Below are 24687 nucleotides of genomic sequence, written 5' to 3'. Positions count from 1 at the left end.
AGAGGTAAAATAACCTCTCTACTTCTACCCAAGATTCCCCTGTCCCTGTTTATGCATCCAAGATTTGAATTAGCCCTTCTGGGCCCTGCATCACACTGGGAGCGCATGTTCAACTGATTAAGCAGCATGACCCTCCATGACAAATCTTTTTCAGAGTCACAGCTTCCCAGAAGAGAGTTGCCCATCCCGTAAGTATGGCTGCAGTCTTTGTTCCCAGATGTATACATTTACATTTAACTCTATTAAAGCACATATTGTTTGTTTGCTCCCAGTTTAACAAGCAATCCAGATTGCTCTGAATTAGAGATAGAACAGACCAATTAAATCATAGCTTGTCCATCTTAAGAGCCTCTTCCCCCGCCCCCAGCTTTCCCTGCAATAATATATATTCTCCATTGTTTTTTCCGATCTAGTTTTATGTCTCGTATGATTGGTCTTCCACTGCTTCCCTAAGGACATTATTCCACAGGATAGTAGATATCACAATTAGGAAAGGTTTCCTGATCCCCAGCCAAATTTCCCTGTTTCTGTTTCATCCTTTACTCCGACCCACTTTGTCCCATACGCAACAATTCCAATCCCTCCTTGGTATCTACACCCTTCCAACACCAATTCTTCTGGATGACTATTATCCCTCTAAATAACCTAGATCTGTTTAAAGAATGTGAGGCATTTCATTCCAAGTACTTGTGACAGAGTCTTATCGGTGACATGCAGTTTGATCATTCATGCCGTGAAGTTTGCATTGAACTCAACATTATGTTCTGCACCAGAACCATAGCAAGACTAACATGGTAATGGCAAGGGGATTAGAGTGTGTGTAATGAGCAGCCCTCTCCAATGGGGATATATTTCCTGGTTTCTGTATCCAAATATACTAATACAGCTGAGAAGGACATGGTGCTGACTGATGTCTTCCAGCCCCTTTGGGAGTGGAGAGGGCTGGAAAGAAGAATTGCTATTTTTGTTTCCCAGTGTAAGAGGGTGAAGACCAGTGGGGAAAACAATAGAGGTGACATGCTTTGAATGGTGGTGTTGCCAGCCCAGAGGGCCCGAGGGGGCAACAGTGGGGTTCGTTGCCCGGTGTGCATCGCACTAATTAACACACCAGGGTGGAGAAGCAAACACAAGTTTATTTGAGCTCAAATAAGGTGCAAGGGAGAAATAGCAATCTCAAATCCTGCACACCCGCACGCAGGCGGGGTCCCAGTATTTATACCCCCTTTGTTTTTCTCTTTCTGTACTTTCCCACTGTGTGGGCTACTTTCTCATGCATATAACCTTGATTACAGCATTTGCTTTCCGCCTATCTTATCTAGTATTGGCTGCATCTAGGGCTAACTGGCTTTGCAGCTGCTAGCAGTCAGCACATAGCACAGGAGGTTACAAAAGTTTAATAAGGCTAACAGAAGCGCTTAATATGGAGGTACTTTAGTTCACATAGGCCTAGAGCAAGAAGACTTCATTGACACTTGTGGTCTTCCATCCTCCCGAGTTACCTAGATTTATGCCTAGTGACACCAACAGTGGAATTTTCATCCAATCACCTGCTCTCTTGTCTTCACCAGTCCTCTCCAGAGTTAGCAGAGTTCCCTGGCCCTGACAGCTGGTTCCTGTCCTTTCCATAGTGGCAATGCAAGGTAAGCGTCACACTTCAGAGTTCTGATGAGCTGAATGGCCTGTGTGTGGGTTTGAGGCTAGGAAAGAAGCAGTATTCCTCCATCTCATGCAGAAAAACTGGCCCAGTGTCATTGGGGTTGAACATGACCATGTTACTCTCATTCACAGGCTCTGCTTTAGAAGTATCAACCCCCTCTGACAGGAAGGGTCAGGAACAGGAAGGGAAACACTGATGGGTTGTGAGGTACCATGTGGGGCCTGGAGAAACGTTACGTGACTCCCAAATATATGCTGGTGTGCTCCAGAGGGAGTGGCTAATGCTGGAGATGGAACTGGGACTGCGACATAAGTTGTCTCAGGGCCCAGTGCAGGGCTGGAGGTGCCCTCTGTGGCCTGGGGCCATCATGGGTTGGATGTCAACACGGCAGCAGCAGTGAGCATCCCCTCTGGTGGGGCCAGTGCAGGGGACAGATGGGCAGAGTCTCTTGCTGGCATCAGTGACAAACCTTCCGTGGTGACGTATCCCACTGGCCATTTCTGACAGGAGTTGTTTAACATGGCAGCAATTGGTGACCTTTGACCTTCAGTGTCCCCTTGCGCCACTTCCCCACCTGCTGGCTGGCCTTGTGGCCCTTCTTGCCCTCCAGCAAGGGGCTGCTTCATCTCTTTCTGAGCAGGAAGCGAGACGGGGTGAAGCTGAGCTGCTCCTCTCTCCTCCCCCACCAGCAGGGTCTGGGAAGGGGCCCCCTGGGGTAGGGACACGTACTCCAGGGACACTAGCCTCTCCCTGGTTCCCAGTGGGGCAGCTTCCCAGTCCTGATGAACGTCAGGCAGGGAGCACCCATGGGGGAGGCTCAAGTATGGACCATTAAAGTCAAAGCAGGACATGGGTGCCTGAGAAGCAGTGACCTTAGTACTGCTCCTCCAGGGGAGCGTGGCTGGCGACAGGGACTGACTGGTGCCCTGACTTGAATGGCAGCCAGCCGGGGCTGCCGGATGTGGAGCTGGAGTTGTCATTTCAAGAGTCTGATACGGGTTCTCTGGGTCCAGTGCACCAAGGAAGCACATCATCCTATCGGCCATGGCTGCAGGGAGCTCTGCTGAACTAACTTTCATCGGTCTGCAAGAGGGCAACAAGAGGAATCAGAGAAGTCACCCTGCAGAGAACATCACATACAGACAGGGAGTGGAGCTAAGGGCCCCCTGGGAGAAAGGTCACTTCGGGGTTAAAAGGAATCTTTCCCGGGGGGAAGATTATCCCATAATTCCCTATAGCAGAGTTTCTTGCTCCTTCCTCTGAAGCAGCTGGCACCGGCATCTGTTCCTGGCAGGATACTGGACTAGATGGACCATTGGCTCGACCCAATCTGGTAGTTTCGGTGTTTCTGGAATCTAGGGGGCCCAAGCAGCATATTACCCTCCAGAGACCGTGATCACCACCACCCACATTATATAGCACCAGACCTTTGCCTGGCACTTGGCAGAGATTGTAAAAAGACATGGCCCCTGCTCCCAGGAGCTTACAGCCACTGAGGTAGAAGATAGAGAAAGGGAGGGGGCAGGCAAGGAGAGATGGGGATTCAAACAAATACAAATAATGGCCTGCGCTTTCCAAAAGTGACCAGTGATGGCTGGGCACCAACCTCAAGACACTTTAAGGTACGTCTCCACTGCAATGTTTACGTTGGCCCCACACTTCTCTTGCACTGGAGGAATTATCCTTTGGCCTATTGTGGTTCCTACTGGCTCTTGTATGCTGCCAGAGCCAGAATGAGCCCCAAGGGTGGTGAGGGCCTCACTTCCAGGTGACAGGAAGATAGGGTGTGTGGGGGAGGGTGTGCTGGGGGTGCTTATTCACCTCCATGTCCAGATTGGGAAATCAAGGGCATTGAGGCAAGCCCATTTCCAGAAGCCCCTGAGCTGAGTGGATCTCAGTTTCAGTGAACTGCAGAGGGGTGTGGCCCAACCTCTGTGTCTGTGCTGAAGCTGACTGGAGTGCCTAACTCAGCAAGACAGGAGTGAAGGGGCACCTGTTCTGGCAGGAAGGGGTTCTCTGTGGTATCCCCGGTCATTGAGTGACGGTCTCAAGGGAAGACAAATGGAAATTGATGTGCAATTGCCCGGGAAAAGGCTGCCATGAAGGCAGAAGCAGCCAAACAAAGGGCTGCACACGAGCAAGCACTGGACTTAAAAGACAAATTGATTGAAGCACAGAAAGATGCTCAGGAGCAGAAGAAAAGAGAACTGGGTAGCAAATGCACTGTCCAAAAATAAGGTAATTTTAGATATACTGCCTCTGCCATGGACAGTGTCCAAGTCTCTGGCAGTAAGTTCAGGAGGCGAGTGTGACGTTGCACTCCATATGATTTTATATGTTACTATTTAATATGCTGAGTGTGAATAAGATGTAACTAGAATACACTTCATGCAAAAGGTCTCTTGTAAGGTATCATTACAAAGCTGATAATCTATTGAGTGTGGTCATCCTATCTGTATAAATGTATCACTCTTGTATCTGAAACTAGAAATATGAAATATAACTCTGAGGTCCTATTGTAATTATGCAAAGTGTGGGCCATTAATGGCGGTTTGGAATCTTGATGGCTCCCATCAACTAGGACAATTGGTTGTAAATGGCTCTGTTTACTTGCAAGCTTTCCTGTGAGTCAGGCCAGGAAGAATGAAGGCTTGGGGTCTCACAGGACATATGACCAAGTCACCTGGTACTGGAATCCGTCTTTAACTTGGTGCTTTTGCATTTAGAAGGAGGGGTGTGAACCCAGAGAGAGACAAAGGATTCCCGCCTTGTGCCAAAGCTATAAAAGGGGGTAGAACAGAACAAAGGAGGCTGCAGTCATGAGAAATCCCCTAGCTACCACCTGAGCTGGAACAAGGACTGTACCACGGGAAAGAACTGGGCCCAGACTAGAAAGGAGTCTAGTCTGTGAAAGAAGCTTATTGGAACATCTCTGAGGGTGAGATTTACCTATATTCAGTTTTTTAAATGTATTAGGCTTAGACTTGCATGTTTTGTTTTATTTTGCTTGGTAACTTACTTTGTTCTGTCTGTTATTACTTGGAACCACTTAAATCCTACTTTTTATATTTAATAAAATCATTTTTGCTTATTAATTAACCCAGAGTAAGCAATTAATACCTGGGGGAGCAAACAGCTGTGCATATCTTTCTATCAGGGTTATACGGGGTAGACAATTTATGAGTTTACCCTGTATAAGCTTTATACAGAGTAAAGTGGATTTATTAGGGGTTTGGATCCCATTGGGAGCTGGGTGTCTGGGTGCTAGAGACAGGAGCACTTGCTAAGCTGTTTTCAGTTAAGTTTGCAGTTTGGGGGGCAAGGGTTGGACCCTGGGTTTGTGTTTCAGCAGATTAGCGTATCAGGCTCAACAAGGCAGGATTCTGGAGTCCCAAGCTGGCAGGGCGAATGGGCTCAGAGGTAGTCTCAGCACATCAGGTGACAGTCCCAAGGGGGTTTCTGTGACTCAACCCATCACATACCTCCATTCCAGATTGGGAAATCAAGGGCATTGAGGCAAGCCCATTTACAGAAGGAGAGATCAGGGAGGAATGGCTCAGGGTTTGGGACTGGTGTTTCCAGGGAGACCAGGGACTGCAAGTCCACCATTGACATTTCCAGATGGGCGTGTGGAGGATGTGCCAAGGTTTATCATTCACACCAGTTACATTTGCCACCTCTGCCTGATGGGATCAGCCACGCACAGGAACTGAGATGCCACTATCACCGAGTAACGCCTCAGAGAGTATCACCAGTGAGCAGTGCACCAATCACTCACCCATCCAGCACTTGGATGAAGCTGACCAGGTCTGTCTTCTTGGAAGGGCTCTGCTTGCCAAAGTCCAGCTGGCTGCTTGGCAGCGGAATCCCGAGCTGTATTTTCTGAAAAGAGACAAGGGCAGATAGCACTCCTGGCAGACAGAGGGTGATTCCCTGAGGGCAGAGGGGAGCCAGAAGTCCCGTAGTGGAGATACTGCAGTGTGTGGTAGCACTTTAACCCCTCCTGGGAGCAACATTGCTCCTGGGGACAACATAGCTCCTTGATGGGGGGCACAGGTCTGGAGGCCTCGTGGCCCTGTCTTACCACGCCCCAAAAAAGGGCGGAGGAGAAGTCCTCCAGGCAGTCTAGAGTGGCTGCAGAGGAGCAGCTAATCAGAGGGGCTGCTGGAGTGACCAATCAGGGGGCACAAGGGCCATATAAAAGGAACCAGCAGCAGCAGAGCAGTCAGTCGCTGTCTGGAGCTTGAAGAAGGAGAAGTGGGTGCATGGCTGGCTGGAAGAGCAGCAGGCCCATTGACAGCTCACTGCAAGTAAGACTAAGCCCAGGAAATGCTGCTGAAGATCAGGTGCCTGGCTGGCAGGAAGAGAAGCAGGACCATGGGCAGCTTAGATCGGGCAGGCTGAGCCCAGAATCTAGACAGACCAGGTAAGGGTACCATGATGGGCCCTGCTGGTCTGGTTGAAGATTGAGCACAGGGAGGGCTGCCAGAAAAACATTAACTGAGCATACCAAGATGGGCCCTTTTGGGCGGTTAAAGAAGGCAGTGCCTCTGGGGGAAGCCATGGTGCTACAGCCCCATACCAGGCCATGAGCAAGACCTAGAGACTGCATACCCCAGGATGGGGGACAGTGTGTATGATTTGGCCGGAGGGCTGAGTCACTGAAGAACTGCCAAAAGAACCATTGGCTGGGGGCGTGCTCATAAGAGGCAGGTGCAACCCTGTTGTAAGAACTGAAAGAAAATGTCTCATACCCGACCAGGAAAGGGACACCTGCAAGAGGTGGGTGCTGCCCTGTTCAAAACTGAGTGATTGCAGGCATGTATCGGCCAGAGAGGGGGTGCTCACAGGACACAGGTGTCAACATCATTACAGGCAAGATTTATTTTGTTCTCCACAGACCTTTCATTTTCCCCAGTGCTGATCTCTCTCATTTAACTCCGCCCTTTGTCAGGTAATGCCAGGTGTGTTGTGGCAGCTCTGCCCACAGGGTGCAGGGGAACAGTGTGGGCAGGTGCAGGAGGGCAGCAAATCAGCCACTGTGCGTAATGGCAGCCCTGCCCTGGGAGACTATGGGGATGCTGTAGGTAGGGCCAGGGCCCAGGAAATCAGCCTGTGTCTATAGCATAAGAGCTCTGCCATCCCAGGGTGAGCTGGGGCACCCCATTTCCTAGGATTTCTGAACACCTTTGGATCCGACACCTAATGAAATGTGACAGACACTTAAAACCACAGGGTAAGGAACAGAGTCCGACCATGAATTGAAAACCAGCTACACAACTAGGAACAAAGAACTATTGGGAATGGCTGTTCCTCAGGGTGCAGAGAGCTCATTACTGAGCTGTTCTGGGGCCAGCCCTGGGAGCTGTGTGCATTATGGATTTGGAGAGAGAACTGGGCAGCAGGTTGGTGACGTTTGCCGGTGACACAAGATTATTTCAGTTGTTAAGGGTAATTAGCATGAGCGACTCCATTTTGTAAGTTCCCCTATTTTGTATCCATCATTAACTAAAAGAGAGCACATCACGTACACAGCTCCCAAGGGCAGCATTAAAGAAAGATAAAGCCAGAAACAGGAAAGAGGATAGGAAAACAGCGGCAACAGCATAATTAAAGAAAAATTCTAGTATGCAAGGTAACAGCTGGACTGTGCACTAGCCAGCACGAGGACAATGATTAGCTGTAATAGGCTAAAGATAAGAAAATGGCTTGTTTATTGGCTAAGGCTTCCGATCCATGAGGGTAGCACGCACACCTAAAAGGTATATAACTTCTATGTAATCTGCAGCCTGGGTCTCTCCCTGACTAGCAGGGGGACACCACGCTCGAACGTTGTTTGAACCTTGCGCAATATAACTTTGTTGTTTGGACACTCTGTAAATCTTTGGTTTTTGTGCCTCAGCCTAGAAACGAACAGTGCGTGGCCTACAGGTATAATTTGCAACACAGTTAGAACTAGAGAGACTTGACAGCATCTCCGGGTGGATGTGAACCCATGGAGGGAATGAGCAACACGATAGTAGGTGCAGTTCAGCTTGCCCAAGCATAAGGTAAAACACAGTGGCAAAAATATTATCACTTGGGCTTCTCCTATGCACTGCTGGGCAGGGTCCTCGAAGGACAATGTGTGACATTATCTGATTAAGATATGACCATATAGATCATTGCTGCAACCTCTCTTATATATTTGCAACAAATCTCATACAAAATGTGGCATATAAGATGTATATAAAAAGGTTATGATTTGCTGATTATGATTATGCTATCTATATGTGTAAGCAGAGTCAGGATGAGCTCTACCCTGACATCTGGTGGTAAATTATGGGGAGTGCAGAAAGAAGTTTCATGTATTCGCATTGGTATTTCAATTATTTGCATTGGCACTCCCACTCCCATTAGCATAGCTCACAGCAGCCTGGGATGGCTATTTTCACCGCTGTGGGATCCCCAATTTCTTTGTTATTGGGGCAGGAGGAATGAAATGTTGTCACCCTGATTGGGTAAATGGGGAACTACAAAATTGTCTTGTGATGGGGGGTTTCATTGTCAGCTGGATAGCGCTTGCTAGATGGGGCACATGGGTTCCAAAACCCATTGAAAAGAGAGAGGCTGGGGACAGATGTCTGTACTTGGTGGTGCAGACTCCTCGTGTAAGCCAGAAGCACCAGTTCCACCCATGCCTCTCTCCACTGTGGAATGTCAGAGTTAATATTTTGATTCCCTTAAGAATCAAGATACCAGTTACTGAGCTGAACTCATGGGCATTGGGTTCCCCTACTATGAGCTGGAATCACTAAGAGCTGAAATCACTGAAGAGCTGGACTTGCTGAGCTGAGAGCACTGAGTACTGTGCTAATGAGTGGGGGAGCCTGAAGCCATACTGTGGAGCAGAGCAGCTGACAGAGCGGAGTGGAGCAGTTTGTGCAGCCACTGGGTGAGTGGAGCCAAGCAGCTCACAAGGACGGCTGGAGTGGCTCACAGGACAGCTGGTGGACCAGAGCAGCTGGCAGAGCGGAGCAGCCCACAGAGCAAGCAGAGCTGAGCTGTTTGCGGAGATGACTAGTGGAAGCAGAACCCCATGAAGAGGCAGGGCAGTTGGCCCCGAAACCACGTAAGGTGCCCCTTTCTACCCAGGCTGGGGAGGGGGACCTCTGCAGAGAGACTCTTGAGCTCTGGGGCTGCACTGACCCAGGACAGAGACTTTTGGATTGTGGGACTTTTGGGACTGTGGGTGATTTGGGGGTTGCTGGACTCAAGGGCCCCGAGAGAAGGACATGGCCCAATTTGCTGGAGTGGGTCTTTGCTCACGGTTTGACCTATGAACTCTAGCTGAGGTATTTTCCCAATTTAATGCTTGTTGTTTGTCATGTAATTAAACCTTTTCTGCTACACCAAGACTCTGTGCTTGTGAGAGGGGAAGTATTGCCTCTTCGAGGTGCCCAGGGGTGTGTGTAAGATTTTCCCAGGTCACTGGGTGGGGGCTCGAGCTGGTTTTGCATTATGTTGTGGGGAAGGGACCCCTATGTATTGAACCTGGCCCTTGCTGCTATCGTTTCGGCCCGGCAGAAGGGTTACATATGCATGTATTATTTTTGTATTTGAAGATATAAGTATTGGTGCTATACCTGGATTTCTAATGCTTGCTCCTGAGGTAACGTCCACAAGGTAGTTAGCCAGCACAGCTTGGAGGCACTATTCAAATTAAGAGGCTCATCAAAAAACACTTAACAGACAATAGACCATGGGAGATGCCAATCTACACTGAATGAACTGTCCTGCAAAGGTGCTGTTTGAGGTATAGGTAATGGCTTCTTGTAGCGGGGTGGTCACTCCGCTCAGGTTAAGAAGGGATTAAAAGCAGCCAAGGGATGCTGGTTGGGAAACAGCCACAGGTGTGGACACACCCAACTAGGGTCCAGCTGACCCTGATAAAAGGGCAGGCTGAGAGAGCAAGAGAGACTCTTGCTCCAGCTGAAGAGCAGAGAGGACCGGCTGCCTGGGAGATCAAGCAGAGTACCTGAGGCAGAGCAGGGCTGGAGAAAGGCAGGCAGAGCTCTGGCCTGGTAAGTCCCCAGACTGAGGCCTTGCTGAAGGCCAGGGGAGGTACTAGGGCTGCAGGGAGGCATCTGGAGCCGGAAAGGCAGCTGCTCTAAATCCCCTTGCCGATGAGAAGTGGCCACTTCAGACTGCAGTTTGGCCCTGAGGGAAGGGACTAGATGAGGACTGGCAGTGGGTCATTGAGGTGAGGTGGGCTTAGGGGACTGGGTTCCCCAGGGAGAGGAGACCCAGAGTGTGGGGCACTGTTGTGAGGCAACACCCCAAGGTAAGGGGCACTAGGGTCTGGCAAGGATGCGGGACCTGAAGTGCTATAAGTGGTGGTGATCAGGAGGAAGCAGGCACCGGTAGAAAGACACTGGCCAGCAGGAGGGACACTGAGGCTGGAACTGAGTAGCAGGAGATGCTGTGACAGTGAGTGCCTGCTGTGCTACATGTCTTCTGTGTCCAAACCTTCATGCATGGACATGTGACTTGCCCATGTGACTCCAAACACTATCTTGTCACCTCTAATTTTCCACTAGATGTGCTAAGAGCTTTGTTTGAAAGAATAGGTTCCCTGCACATGGCAAAAGATATAAAAGGCCCTGGAAACCCCTCCATTTTGCCTCTATCCTGCTCCGGCCTCTTTCCTGCCCAAACCTCTGGACTATGAACTTATATGAATGGAAGCAGTCTAATCAAGGAATTGAGGACCTTGGAAGCAGCCAGAGACTTGACTTAAGCCAGCAGTTTATTCTGTTACTGCTACAAGCCTGAGTGTGGTCTTTGCAATTACTGTATGTATTTGATTCCTTTGAGCAATTTTAACTCCCCTTCTTTTTATAAATAAATCTTTAGATTCTAGATACTAAAGGATTGGCATCAGCATGATTTTTTGGGTAGGATCTGAGTTGCATATTGATCTGGGTGTGTGGCTGGCCCTTTGGGATCAGAAGAACCTTTTATTTTTTGACTGGTTTTAAAGAACCACTCATCTCTAAATCCAGTGTTTTTGGTGGTGATATAAGAACTGGAATGCTTAAGGAAACAGCTTTTATGACATCTTGTTCGCCAGTGTAGTGAAACAGAAGTTTACTTTTGTTGCTGGTTTGGTGTATCTTATGGAGGAATAACCCCCAGTTCTAGGTTGTTTGCCCGGTTTCTCAGCAGTTTGGCATTGAGGCACAGTTACACAATGTAATGGGGGTATTTACCCTACAGGTGCTGTGAAAGGGTAAAGGTTTGAGAGGCCTGCTTGAAGCTGGAGGATGGGCCAGGCCTAATTAGAAATAAAGTCCAGGTGGGGAAGAGAAGGGCTTGTGGCCATAAACAGCTGAGTGAGGCTAGTGGGAGGAAGGAGACCTGAGGAGAGGAGGCAAGAAGTAGCCTGAGAGAAGGCTGAAAGGGAGGAGGCAGAGCAGACAGCCCACTCCAGGGGTGAGTGGGAAGTCTGACTGGAGACAGGGACACTGAAGAGCAGTAGCCTGCTGGAGCCCTTGCGTGAGGGGAGGAGCATGTCAGCTCCTGGATAGCAGGGCTGTTGAAAGCACAGGACCTGGAGACAAGCTGTGGGGATAAGTGGCGCAGATGAGGTGGCCAGCTGAGCTCAGCCAGGCTGAGGGGTTTTGTTCTGTTTATGGTTCTATTGGACATGGTAAAGGACTCTGTTGGCCAGAAGGGGCAGGACTCTGTCAAGCTGTCTGACCAAAGGACCAGGGTACTCTTGCAGCTGGAGTAGGCCAAAGATTTTTAGGGAAAAACTAAGGCAAAAGTTGCTGCACTGACACACCCAGCCAGGAGGAGGTGTGCTGGGGTGGCTACTTCCTACAGCCAAGACTTCAGGAACAGCAATGGAGGTGTCTGCCCAGAGTGGGGCAAAGATCTAAAAGCTGATGGGTTGCTTGGGAGCATTTAAAAAGGGAATGGAAATAGTCCCCTTCTGTCAGACAGGGGTGCTCTCCTTGGAGCACTACATTTCTGATCACCTCGCAGGACAGAGGATGTAGCTGAGATTGAAGAGCTTCCAAGAGGGCCAGTGGAGGTGGGTTGAGGACTGGGCAGCAGCTACAGGACAGAAAAAGAGTGACAGGTTTATTTCATGTGCAAAGGACAAAAATGGAGGGGGGATGGTGTTTAGTGTCAGGTGTGGAAGACCTGGGTTTAAGTTCCTGTTCCTCTACAGACTTTGTTCATGACCTTGGGTGAGTCATTTAACCTCCTTGCCTCAGTTTTCTAGCTGTAAAATGGGATAGTAGTGCTGCCCTGTCTCACAAGGGCATTGTAAGGAGAAATACACTAAAGGTTATGAGGCACCCAATACTGTGCTGATGGGAGTCATGGAGGCACCTGGCATAGATCTGGCTGAGGTCTTGAGGAATTGTGCTGGTGGGGAGCACCACCACTTCAGGGTGGGTGGGGGAGAGACTGTGTCTCTGAGGTGGACCTAGGCAGATGCCACCATCCTGTAGGGTGATTATACCTGCTTGCCAGGGTGCAGTTGGTACAGAGGTGGGGCAGGACCATGACTCAGCCTCCTGCCTTTGCCTTCCCCAGTCCTTTTGGGGCACAAGGAGGGAACAGTCCCTGCGCTCCAGCAAATCAAACACTGTGACTGGCCCTCGCATGGAAATGCATGTGGTTTGGGGCTTGCCCTGGAAGATCATTACTAAGGGGAGTGGGCAGACTGAGTGACTCATTTCCCCTTGTCCCATATCATGAGAGGGTCACTCAATAAAAGTAACATTGGGGGGATGGGAGAGAAGAAATAGATCTTCCCACACTGTATTGGAAACCTCCCTACCTCTGAAGGGCGGAGGGCTGACTTTATAAAGAGCCAGCTAACACCCTGGCTCATAATAACATGGGTAGTAGTGGTGCAAGTGGTACACTAGTAGTAACTGAATCTTGTGCACATAAGGCCAGGAAGTAATTTCTCTATGCAGTGTTGCACTCTTGGCCAGGTGCATTGTGGGCAGGAGTTTGTTTACCTCTGAAGCATCAGGTTTTGGTCACTGAAGCAGGATAATGGATGCGAGAGACCAATGGCCTAATCTGCTGTTTCCACTTTGTCCTCAGTGCTCCCATCATCCCCCAGTCAGGGGCAGTGGTTTGATCAGCATGTTCAGGTTCCACCTGGGCAGCTACACACTCAGCAATAAACCCCAGGGCAGCATTTCCCCTTTCTCTGACCCATGCAGAGCTTCTACTTCCACTTCTCCAGGGTCAGCAGTTCTCTTACCTGGAGGTAGCTCTGGAGCAGCTGACTCTTGCTGGGATTTGGAATCTTTTCCTCCCATTTTTTCTTCTTGCTGTAACAAGACAGAGTTTGCAGGGTCACTTCTCCTAGCGGGAGGCTACACCAGACACACAGCCTTACCCTGGGCCTCCTTGTCAACCCAGAGGTCCTGAAACTCCATGGCCCAGCACTCAAGCTGCAGCCCAGGCATATCCCCAGCTCGACTAAGCCCTAGATCAAGGATAATGGTGTGCCCATACAGCACCTCACCCTTGTTTCTCTGCCCCTCCCTGCACTCACTCTACCAATGTGTCCGGTGAATCTCTCACTCCCAGTGCAAACTTACCTGAGTAAGCCTCTATAACTGCACCAGCCAAATGCTATCAGCATGATGGTGAAGACTGGGACCAGCAGTGGGAGAATCAGTGGTGACCAGACTGAGACAGATAAATGAGAGATAAAGAGACAGCAATGGAAAATAGCTTAATTCTATATCAAACCTCATGTTCTGGATGCTCTGGAGGATGATATTGAGGTCAGGAAAATGTAGGTTGCCTATCAAGTCACATGTCCTGACAGGTCTGTTAGACCATGGAATAGTTGTGCATGTGTGACAGACTAGGTGTGACCTAATCAGGGCAATGAATCCATGAACACATTTGCTAAAACCAACTCGTGATTTGATCTGTCTGTGCCCGAGCCCTTTCTGTTGGGTTTTCCATGAACGTCTGGATAACCAGTTTACATTTGTGCAAACATCTGGGGATGAGTTTGTATTTGTGTGAGTCCTCATATGCCCACAGACCTCAGATGTTCCCAAGAAAAAATTCCCTCTCCGGCACAACTCCAAGGCACAGGGTCTCCCAGGAGGTGCTGTGGAAGTGGGGTTAGTCTCTACAGATCTCTTTAGGTCAGCCCCAAAGGGGATATGGTCCTCAAACCCCTACTCTCCTAATCCTATGTTAGGAATATTTAAAAAAAAAACTGAAGAAATTCCCAGAGCATAGAACTTTGTTAAAGTGAAGTTCAGACTGAGAGAACAGATCAGTAACTTCAGGGTGAAGATCCCTACAAGAACATTGCAGGTATCAACAGAAAAGAAAAACACCCAGTCATTTGAAATGCCAGGAGACTTGCAGTTAAGTGTGAAGTTACAAGAAACACAAACATTTGAGTCTGTACATTCACAATTAAGGCCTATTCAGTCACCTCTCCTGTTTGTACAGGTTCAGGAAGCCAATCAGAGACCATGAACTGCACCATGAGACCTAGTGACCAATCACACAGCCTGAATTCCAAATGCTGAACAACACATCCATGAAGAAATGCTTCTCTGGATGACCAGAGAAACCCCTGTAGGCTCTGACTGATTTGCTTAAAATCAGTTTCAAAGAGCCCATCTTTTTCTTATTTCAGACATGAAAATGTTGTTCAGAATGAACAGTTCAACCAGCTCCACTGATTGATCCCTTTCTAGCATGGATCATTTCTTCCCTTCTCCAGCCCTCCACTTAGATCCATGAACTTCTCTTACTGGCCTCCAGTCCAATTTTCAACCTGACCACATCCTGTGGGATCCAGTCTGCCTGGTTCCTCTTAAAGGTAGTAACCTGGACACCTCAAAGGCTGCAGTGCAGAGATACAATGTGTAGGGGAAGATTACAGTCATGTGGCCCTGCTCCCTAATTTTCCTGGGTATCATGGGACTAAAACCTCTGTACGACACTGACAGTGTAGGAAGTTCATGCTTCTAAACCTCCTTGTGGAGGCCCCTTCTCTCCTCACCTAGTGCATCCACATCCAGCCCCTGATTTTCATACTGTTTTCTTGTTCCCACGGGAAATGGCAGCCCTGGGCTCCCATTCAGATAAGCAGCAAAGAATCCTGTGGCACCTTATAGACTAACAGACGTTTTGTTCAGATAAGCCAGTTATACTCCTCCTCTGTGATCTGAAGCATGCAGCCAGGTACCCAGGGGACCCTGGTCAGTCTCTTTGCTTAATTAACTGTGTGAAACCCCGGTTCCCCATAAACCCCAGCTAAGGGACCCATTTCTCTAGGGAGGGAACTGATCCCCTCCCGCAAGCCCATGGCCCAGCTGGGATGTACCACTCTCAGTTTCCCAGGTGCACTCCTCACTCCACTCGCTCCAGGGCCCCTCATAGTAGCCCAAGTGCACCCTCGCCCGCATTCTCCCCCTATAGCGTGTGGAGGGCTCCAGCATCTGCAGGGTGAAGATGAGGGGAGGCTTGTCATTGCTGATGTTTACAAGCTGGGCATTCTGGGAAGAGAAGAGAAGAGATGGAGGAGTGAGGAACTCTCTGTCCCATCCACCCACCTACCTGGCAGAGGTCTGGGCTCCCAGCAGTTCCATCACCTACCTCCAAGGAGTCACCAGTCTTCCAATATGAGAATTCATATCTCTGGCCTATGTGGCTTAGGATCTGTTTTGTCCATCTCAACTCATACTCCTGGTCTTTTGTCTTTGTCATTGTCACGTTGACAGGCGCAAGTGGCTTGACTAGAACAAAAACAATGCATTAGGAACATGCATCCATCTCCCAGCTTATCTTCCTGCCCATTCCCTTTCCCACGCTGGGTTGTGGGCAGGACTAAGGATACGCGGGTGCAAATCTTGTTGCCTGAGCAGACGAGCACCAAGGACTGCTAATAGCAGTGCCCCTATCTGACTCATCTCATCTCCACGTGCCCATTCTGTACCTCCTCACGGCAGTGCTCTGTCGGTGCCAGTCAGGAGCTCCAGTGCTGGGAGCTTCCTTTAGCAGCCCTCTGCCCACCCACACATCACTGTCTAGCTCTTTTGTTAACCATTCCACCTCTCTGCTAACCCAAGTGTTTCCTAAGCTGGAGGAGAAACCACCAGATAAACCCTGAGCAGAGGATCCAAATGGGTTCTCACTGTTTTTGTAGGCTGTAATCAGTTTCTCCTCCTTCTTGGGCCGTACAGTTATGAGGTACTGGCTCAGCCTGCTGGGGTTGGTGACATTGATCTCACAGCTGTGGAACTGGTAGTGGCTGCCAGGCAATTCCTCCTCGTGGACTGGAGAGCATTCTGTCTCTCTGGGGAAGAGAGCAGCCAGGCCTGAGTGAGCAGGAGGCTCACTCTGGGGAGTGAGCAGGAGTCAGATCCAGAAGGACAGGCATACGCTGCCATGGGCAGGTCACTTACTCTGATGCCGGTGGGGTTCTGTAGAAGAGCGTGAACAAGACAGAGCTGGTGACCTCTCTCCTCACTTCCCAGCTGCACGTTAGCCGATCAACCCCATTGAAGAGGCAGCGAAGGTTCTTGGGCTGAGCCTCATCCCCTAGTGAGGAGCCAGTGGTTAGTGTGGCTCTGGGAGGGGCAGGGATGGGGAGGACAGTGGAGCAGGGACTGATTGTGACCATTGAGGGAGGAAGGGAAAACTTTTACTTTCAGGGTTCTCTAGGGCAGTCCAGAGCATTACGCTGGTCCACTCATCCAATGGATACAATCCACATATTGCGAGAGACACAGACTGGCCTCTCCTGAGCCCATATCCCCAAACCCACCATCTCCACCAGAACTCACTGGCCGTTTTGCTGAGAGGCCGGATACTGAGCACACCTAGATGGGTCCCATCAAGGCGAGGGGTTTCAGGTGCAGTGGCAGGGGAAGTGTGTATAAGGAGCCTGTACTGCCCCTGCCAGTGCTGCACTATGACTGGTGCCGTGCTCCTGTGCTGGGCAACTAACCAGAGTGCTGCAGTCTCTGTGGCTACTGCTCTGCTACCTGTCAGTGACACCAAATTCACTTCAGATAAGAGAACACCAGTGAAACTGGACCATTTTCATCAAATTCTCAGCCCCTAAATCCTCTGGAAGCAAAGCACAATATCCCTCTGCTGCCAGCATCTCATCACATCCCCTCTTCCCCCCCGGCCCCTTGACCTCCAGAATTACCTTCCTGAGACTTCCAGGACACGGCAGTGCTCCATTTGCTGGACTGCCCAGACCAACCAGCACCCTGGCTTGGCTTGAATGGCACACGAGCTATATAGTTGCTGCTCGGCACAAGGCCATCACACCTCAGCAGGCCGTGGGAGGAGCGTGTGACTGACACAGAGGAAGATTTCTGTCAGTGGGAATGAGATAGCAAGAGGTGAGAGAAGGTGGAGGGAGAAAGAGAGAGAGACTTGTGAGAGAGGTGGGGGGAGGACCCTTTTCTTGGGTAATTCAGCTCAGCCAAGCACAGCCAGCGCTGTGATCCCTGGGTAAGGTGGAGCCAGATGCTCCTTGTGCAGGGCTCATTGCTCTTTTACTTGCTAGATCTCTGGTCTTAACCAGCCAAGGCCATGGCTGGACGGCACAGGATTTGTAAGATGCGCACATAGCTAGCTGCAGCGTGCATGGACCCACCGTCTGGGCCATTCAGGTTTCAGAGGATCGGCTGGGTTCAGCAGCAGCCAAGCAGGTTTCAAAGGTTTGCAAAGGTTTGTCTTCTGCCCTCTAAAAGATGCAACCAAGAACAGCACATGCCAATGCGTAAGCACATCTCATGCCTACCTCCCAGGATTCCATGTCAAGCTCCAGTGCATTAGGGAAAACACCAGCTGCCCTTCTCCCTCCAGCTGCTTCCGTGACATTGATCCAGCGCTTCTGAGGTGGGAGGGTCTGGACTGGAAATAGGAAGGGACAACATGGGCTGGGGTTATTAGTAGATGGGGAGAGAGTCTAAGTCTTATTTCCATAAGGAAGGACCCAAATCGGCCTAACATCAGGCTTTTGTGGGATTTCTCAGGGCTGGGGAAAAAAAGAAAAGAAAACCCATCTAAGGCCTGTTGGCACTTGGCAGTGGAAGACATAAAGTTGCCAAGGCCTTACTCAGGGCTGGCCTTACAATGAGGCAAACTGAGGTTGCTATCTCAGGTGCCAGACTGTGTGTGTGTGTGTTGGGGGAGGGGGGGCGGCACCACTAGGACCCAGAATTGAGACCTTTCAAAGTTTTGGCCCAAGCAAGGGGGAATGTGGGCGTCATTTGAGCTCCCTGCCTCAGGTGCTAAAATGTTGTGGGCCAGCCCTGGCCTTATGGAAAATAGCAATCAACAGAACAGAAGAAGAATAGGTAGGTGAGTGTTGTCAGGTAGACCCATTGCAGCCAGCATTCATTTTAAGGTGGAGACATATCACTGTGTATTTTTCTGAGTGAAAACGTTTGTTTGACATCAGTTTATTCCTAATGGCAGAGAAACCCAGCTAGAACATGGGTGTTAGGTGGATGGAATATGTCCAAGTTTTCCATTGTAGGCAGGTAAGGAAAGAATCTATTTATCTATCTGGAATCTTGTAAATGAGAAGCTGTTAAACAGGTGTCACAATGAAAATGAAACTCAGTTCCTAGTAGAATTATAGCTGACATGCAGAAGTAAGTTGAAGGGTTAGGGGCAGGGTGGGTATAAATAAATTTTTAATTAAAATTATTTTTTATTTAAATCTTTTTTTTAGTTTAAATACAGCCTATTTTTTTAAAAAAGCCTATTTAAAATTAAATTGTGAAATTATGACAACTATCTTAAAGCCTAAATTGACCATAATCTATTATAATAATTTAAATCAATTAAAATAATAATATTAAGCAACACATATTTGCTGCCAAGTTTAAAGCCTGTGAGACTGTGAACTGGTGGATGTTACTGGCTAAGCACCTGGTTTCAGAATTTGATACAGTGCTAAAAGCAGCTTTTGACAGCAGTAACCTCTTCTGTTGGTGCTTAGAGAATATTTTCTTCATTTCTGTTTATTCAACTAGTTCATTCCACATTAAGAAACCAACTGGAGTTCAAAAAGCAGGAAAGCTTGTTTTGCTCTTCTAATCTCTGTATAAAAACTAGGTGTGAGAGGACGTGATCTACTAGTTTTAAAATCTTGAAGAATGTGGTGATTCGAAACAATGAATTAAAGTCAATTACTACTTCCTTTTGTTTAACAATTCTCTTAATTTTAAATGCAAAACATGTTTTGACAAAAAAAAATTTTCTTATGTATCCAGCACACACACAGTAGTTTTATTTAACTAATTATAGTAATCATAATACAAATTAAAATTCTGGTTTTGTGCCTTTTTAATTGAATCTGAATTTCTATCCTAATTGAGCTTGATACTAATCACAAGTAGAATTTAAACATAACCTAGTAAATAAGAAATGTGTCATTTGCCTTTTTGTAACATAATACAAAAAGTAAGTAGGAATCTGAATAAATGTATGTTAGGCTATATAAATGCTTTTAAAAAGTGTACAGATATTGTGATCCTGGTAAACCACCTGCCAGCTCCTTTAAAGTCTGTAAGCATCAGCTGAGCACTGAAAAATTCATAGCTGGAAACCAGACCAGCTCACTTATATGTTAGTAGTGTTCAAGATAGGTGTTAGACTTGTAAGGATGTGTTTAGACTATAAAATGCTTGTAAGTTGCTGCATGCATTAATCTTACTTGTAATGTCTGTATTCCATGCTACAAGGTATAATGATAAGAATACCCATTCTCAACTAGTGCACGCAGAGTGAAGGATGGCTTCCCCCACATATTCAGGTGGACTATCAAAATTAAGTGGACTGTTGTAGGACAAAATTTGTTGATTGCCCTGTCCACTCATGGAGAAGAATGTGCAGAAAGCTTTGTCCCATCGGTTTGAATGCTGGAAAAGGGAAATCAAGATAGCGGACATTTTTCATCTCTGCTGTTTGGACTTTGACAAGGGCTGGAGCTAAGAAACAAAAGCAGAAGTCCCTAGGGTCAACCTGGGATTAGCCCTAAAAGACATTCGGTCCTGATTACTACATCTCTGTCACATTTTGAAAGGCTATATTTAGTTGCAAAGCATCATGTGTTAATGGTTACCAACCAATGAAAATCAACATCTCTTTAGAAAAATAACTAAAAAAGTACAAATACAAAACAAAACTTATATTGAGGATTTAAATCAAGATTTGCTGCCTGCTGATTTCAATCATGATTAAAATTTAAATGGTTTTGATTTAAACCAATCCACTCTGATTGGGGATCAGGATTCTTGCTTAAGGTTGGGGGACCTGCACAGAGGAAGATGTATTCATTTCAGAGAATCAAAAATATTCCTGGAGAGAAGAGAGCGGTGGTGTCTTGCCCTTACCATTCTGGGAGAGGTTGATGTTCAGCTCGGCCTGCAGCAACCGATCGGGTTTGAAAGTGTATCTGTCGTGCATTCCAATTGCAAAAACGATGCTGTTCCTGTGGCAGCTCCAGCAGACACAGGAGTCCTGGCAGATCGGCAACTCCTCGGCTCTCTGAAGCTCACATGGGATCTGTGTGCTTCTCCCACGTGCAGAGAAAGAGGGTGAGGAGGAGCTGATTTAGATACAGATAGCTAATCCAAAATTAGGCTCCTGAAATCTTCCCCACCCTTTAATTCTATTCTACTCAATATAAGTTCTTATACTGCACTCATTGCTGTAGTATCTGAGCACCTTCCAGTAAATCTTTAAGAAATGTGAATATGTGTCTGCTACAGTTATTGTCTTGCCCTAACCTCAGGGGGAGAACATATACACACGTTGCTCTGTATTTATATGAGAGAAGGCTGGTTAAAGAAATGAGCCTTGCAGTTAGTATGGAAGGTGGTGAGCCAGAGACGATGCATAGGGGGGCATGTGGGGTCATGTGTCCCCCACCATTGCTGGGTCACATGCTGCAGTCAGGCCCTCTCCCTGCAGGGCAGTTGAGCTGGGGAGCTGGGAGCTGCACCTGTCCGGGATAGGCAGGAGGAACAGCTGCAAGCTGCAGCGAGAGGCCACTGCTTTCCAGGAGGAGGAGCTGCTGGGGAGGGAGGATGACTTGAGCTGTTCTGGGGTTGTGCTGCCCCATTATCAGCAGGTGTGGGCCATCTCTGTGCTGAGCTCAGCAATGCTGGCTGAGGTATACACCTAAGACCTCTCCTCTGCTCTCTACACTGGCTTCCCATAGAAAGTCAAATAAAATTCAAGGTTTTGGTCCCTATTTTCATGGCACTCCCCTGACCTGAGCTCAGGCTATCTAACAGATCATCTAAAACTCCAGGTTGAAGAAGATGGTCAACAAATCTACTCCTCTAGCACACAGGAACTCCTACAGGAAGGGTAAAGCTGACCTGGGCAGAGGACACAACTTTCTCTGGCACTACTCTGAGATTGCGGAATGAACTCCCCTGAGAACTAAGGCCCATCCCAAACTTCACCACTGTCCGTTCCAAGTGCAAGGTGCATTTCTTTGACCTGCCTTCTCTAATGCAGCTACAGCGCAACATTTGTATATTAACACTCCTCCTACTCCAAACAAAAAACAACTCAAACTGCACTGCACCTGCTTCTCCCACTGTGGGAAAGGATCAGAGAGCTAAGCGCATCTTACAGCTGTGTAGTCATGTTGTTTAAATGCACTACTGGAAGGCACTCAGAAAAGACAGTGATGAGGGCAGTGCAAAACTCCACATAGAACAGAATGTTCCCATTGACCCTGCTGCAAAGAAGGGAGGTGTGGAAGGTCTGTGAGAACAGAGCCAGCGCTCTCTCCTCTGCTGATGAATGAGCATTACTCCAACTGTACTCTGATGCCTCTTTTTTCACTCCAGGTGCAGTAAGCTAACAGGCCCTGCCACCACTCATGGCTGGGATCCCCCAGAAAAACCAAGGGACAGTGATAGAAAAGGTAATGAATATAAACTGAGTAACGCACCTTCCAGTATCTTCCCATCCTCCCACTGCAGACCTAAAAGTGTCTCCAACTCCCACCCCGCAGCAGGGCCAGCACAGGTGTCAACATGCTCCTCAAAGCCTGGCTGTCAGCATGGATCCTTTTCCCTCCTCCCATTCCACTCTTCTTGAGTCCTTCTGCAGCAGCGCAGGGGTCAGACACTTACTTGCCTCTAGTGTCCTCATGGTGAAGAGTCATATTGAGGAAGCGACGTGCCGCTGTGCATTCCTGCCACGTGCAGGTCGTCTGGGAGGTGTAGTCACTGTAGCAGCGCAGGCTCTGCATTGGGAGGCTCTCTGCAAGGGGAAGGAAAGCACAACACTGCCGGTGGATCATAGAGATGGGCAGTGAGGAATAATGGGATGTGCACACTGGTGCTTTGGTGGGAAGGGCAAATATGGGGAAATGAGGCACAAATGGGTAAACTTTCCCAGAAATCCCTTGCATGTCAGTTAGCTCATGTGTCAGGGATGTCATGGACAAAAACCTCACACTCCCCAATGCTCACAATCCAGAGGCTGGAAAAGAGAGGTTTACTTACCAGGAGCTATGGTAATGGGAGAATCATCCCTGTGCATTCACAGTCTGGCCAACTTGTGTGAGTCTCTCATGAGTCTCGAGCTACTGAGTGTTTTTCTTAAAGCCCCAACTTCTGCATTGAGGTTATTACTTGAGACTCTCACTTTTCATGTAAAAAAAATAAGTGTCTGACCTACACAGCTGGGAAGAGAAGCTTGAAGGATGAGCCCTAAATACGCCAACACCAAACGACAAATCAACCCCAACTAAGCTGTATTCTCATTCAAATCTCATGATATTTAAGTCACTCTCGGGATTTTTTGGGCCTGACCCTTGATTTCTGAGCACTGGGGGTTGGCAGTTCTGATTTGCATTGTGGGATTTGCCCTGGTGGTGAGCACACAGAACCCTCGTTTAAAGCCATGTCCGTGGGGGATGCATGATCATCCTCAGTGTCATGGGTCAGACGACCTCCTCTGCATACAGGAATGCACCCACCAACCACCTCCATTCCTTCTCCTGAACCACACAGTCCTGATGCCCAAGGCCAGCTACGGTGCTGCAGGTGCTCTAGTGGAGTGAGATCTTATCCATGCAGGAACCTGCACTTTCCCGAAGGCGTAACATAGCCCTGTGCACCTCTTAACCCACAGAGAATGTGTCTGTTTTGAGAGGTTTTACTTGACATCTTTCCCAGAGAGCTACAAATGTCTGTTTGGCTTTTTAACACAACGTCTAAGGTGTGGATACATGTTTCCTTGGGAGGGGAATGGGATCCAGGGAAGAATATAATGTAGAAGATAGACTGTTTGTGATGAAATTCAACTGGGGCCTCACAATCATTTTGTCTTTGTGGATTGTTGGAAAGGGTGGAGTGGAGATTATTGCTTGTAGTTCACTGTCCCTCCCAGAAGAGACCATGGCAAATGGAAAGGCAGTTTTAAGAGACTCCCGTTAAGAGGGAGGCATTTATCAGTGACTCCGAGGAAAGGCCAATCAGTTTTGTTAGAATGAGGTTTAAGTCCCGAGAAAGGTAGGTTCCCTACTGGGAATGTGGGGGTTGAGAGAAACACTGAAAAGGCCTTTTAAAAATCTAGCAAATGGAATGGGAAAATATAGTTCTCCCTTCCCTGTGCTGGTGGGGAACAGAGATAGGTGCTTGGTTCATTTTCTGAGAAGGTGCAGATGGTTTGGGGACCTCACATGCAGCAGATAATCTAGAACTGCTGGAATTCCAGTTTGAGATGCAATCGGTTCCTTATTAGTGACCCAGGAGGGAAATCTTATCCCTTCTGGTGTGTAAAATTTCCAGGTAGACGCCACCCTTGATTGGAGTAGAATTGTTTGTGCTGTCTGTGAGCAGGGCTAAAGCTGGGCCACACGTGGAATTCCCATTGCATGAGTCAGTTCAACATTACAAAATTGGTTTTCCTTCTAAACTGAAACGAAACCAAAGGCTGTTAAATTACTCAGACAATGGAAATTCTGAAGAGTTTGTTTGGCACGTGGAGCATCAGAAAGATTTCAAAATTTCATTTCAAAACAAACTTTTCATTTAGAAACTTATTTTGTTTTGTCACTCTTTTATTGTTTTTATTTTTATTACATTATTTCAGGAGGTGTCGCTAGCAGTAATACACTATGCGATGTCATGATGTCACACCAGGCCACAAAATGCCTCTAAGACCCAAGTGAAGGACTCGGCAATGAAGAGGGTTGTTCTGGTGTGAGCATGGGATTTGGACCTGAGAATGGATCATGTAGCTTAATGGCCTCGGAGGTCAGTTGGCTTGGAGACTTGGGTGTCTTTCCCTGAGCGTGTGAGAGGTGAAAGCCCTGCCAATAGCACATTGGGCTGGGGAGTGTGATTGCCCCAGCACAGCAGACATCAGATATGAACATCCACCTCTGGAAAGAGAGATGTGCATGAGGCACCTCCTCTGAAACCCATTTTAGGGTCTGTACAGGGTCTGGGCTTGGTGCAGAGCTGGGGCAACAGGGGCTCAGAGGGAACACTGAGGAATTTGGAGAAATTCCTCCCTCTCTAAGGTACACTGAACTAGAACAAAGCAACAAACAACTAGATCTAAGGACTGGTCTACACTACGCGTTTAAACCGATTTTAGGAGCGTTAAACCCATTTAACACCGCACCCGTCCACACTAAGAGGCCCTTTATATCTATATAAAGGGCTCTTTAAACAGGTTTCTGTACTCCTCCCCAACGAGAGGAGTAGCGCTAATATCGGTATTACCATAGTGGATTAGGGTTAGTGTGGCCACAAATCGATGGTATTGGCCTCCACGCGGTATCCCACAGTGCACCACTGTGACTGCTCTGGACAGCAATCTGAACTCGGATGCAGTGGCTAGGTAGACAGGAAAAGCCCTGCGAACTTTTGAATATCATTTCCTGTTTGCCCAGCGTGAAGCTCCGATCAGCACGGGTGACGATGCAGTCCCAAATCCAAAAAGAGCTCCAGCATGGACCGTAC

The 24687-nt window shown here is 48.2% G+C and overlaps 1 protein-coding gene and 2 long non-coding RNA genes across 3 annotated transcripts; 2 read left to right on the top strand and 1 right to left on the bottom strand.

Annotated features, from left to right (window-relative positions):
• Positions 1-1215: 1215 nt before the first annotated feature.
• Positions 1216-21959, bottom strand: LOC123368609 (cytokine receptor common subunit beta-like). Its single transcript, XM_045013531.1, has 12 exons — positions 21841-21959; positions 20080-20294; positions 17475-17587; positions 16872-17043; positions 16120-16255; positions 15850-16010; positions 15311-15450; positions 15039-15210; positions 13276-13366; positions 12933-13002; positions 5436-5539; positions 1216-2740 (listed from the first exon to the last, which is right to left on the bottom strand). Exons 1-12 carry the CDS (start codon positions 21957-21959, stop codon positions 2023-2025), a joined length of 2211 nt encoding a protein of 736 aa, XP_044869466.1. The 3' UTR covers positions 1216-2022.
• LOC123368612 lies at positions 9615-19787 on the top strand. The gene is made up of 3 exons (XR_006578835.1): positions 9615-9720; positions 18155-18219; positions 19461-19787. It is a non-coding gene; the product is annotated as an uncharacterized LOC123368612 (long non-coding RNA).
• Positions 19879-24055, top strand: LOC123368615. Its single transcript, XR_006578836.1, has 3 exons — positions 19879-20283; positions 21553-21629; positions 23810-24055. It is a non-coding gene; the product is annotated as an uncharacterized LOC123368615 (long non-coding RNA).
• Positions 24056-24687: the final 632 nt, after the last annotated feature.

Source organism: Mauremys mutica, chromosome 1 (assembly GCF_020497125.1).
Source record: "Mauremys mutica isolate MM-2020 ecotype Southern chromosome 1, ASM2049712v1, whole genome shotgun sequence".
Lineage (NCBI taxonomy): Eukaryota > Metazoa > Chordata > Testudines > Geoemydidae > Mauremys > Mauremys mutica.
The sequence above is the reverse complement of the archived record's forward strand: the minus strand, read 5'-3'. Positions and strand labels throughout refer to the sequence as shown.

Bases quoted from the DNA above. Each gene is read 5' to 3' on its own strand.
- LOC123368609 (XM_045013531.1), bottom strand. From the start codon at position 21,959: ATGCAGAGCCTGCGCTGCTACAGTGACTACACCTCCCAGACGACCTGC. The intron at 5,540-12,932 runs GTAAGAGAACTG...GTCTCTTTTCAG, and splicing joins TGCTCCAGAGCTACCTCCAG to AAAATACAGCTCGGGATTCC. The intron at 2,741-5,435 runs GTGAGTGATTGG...GCCCTCTTGCAG, and splicing joins TTCATCCAAGTGCTGGATGG to ACCGATGAAAGTTAGTTCAG.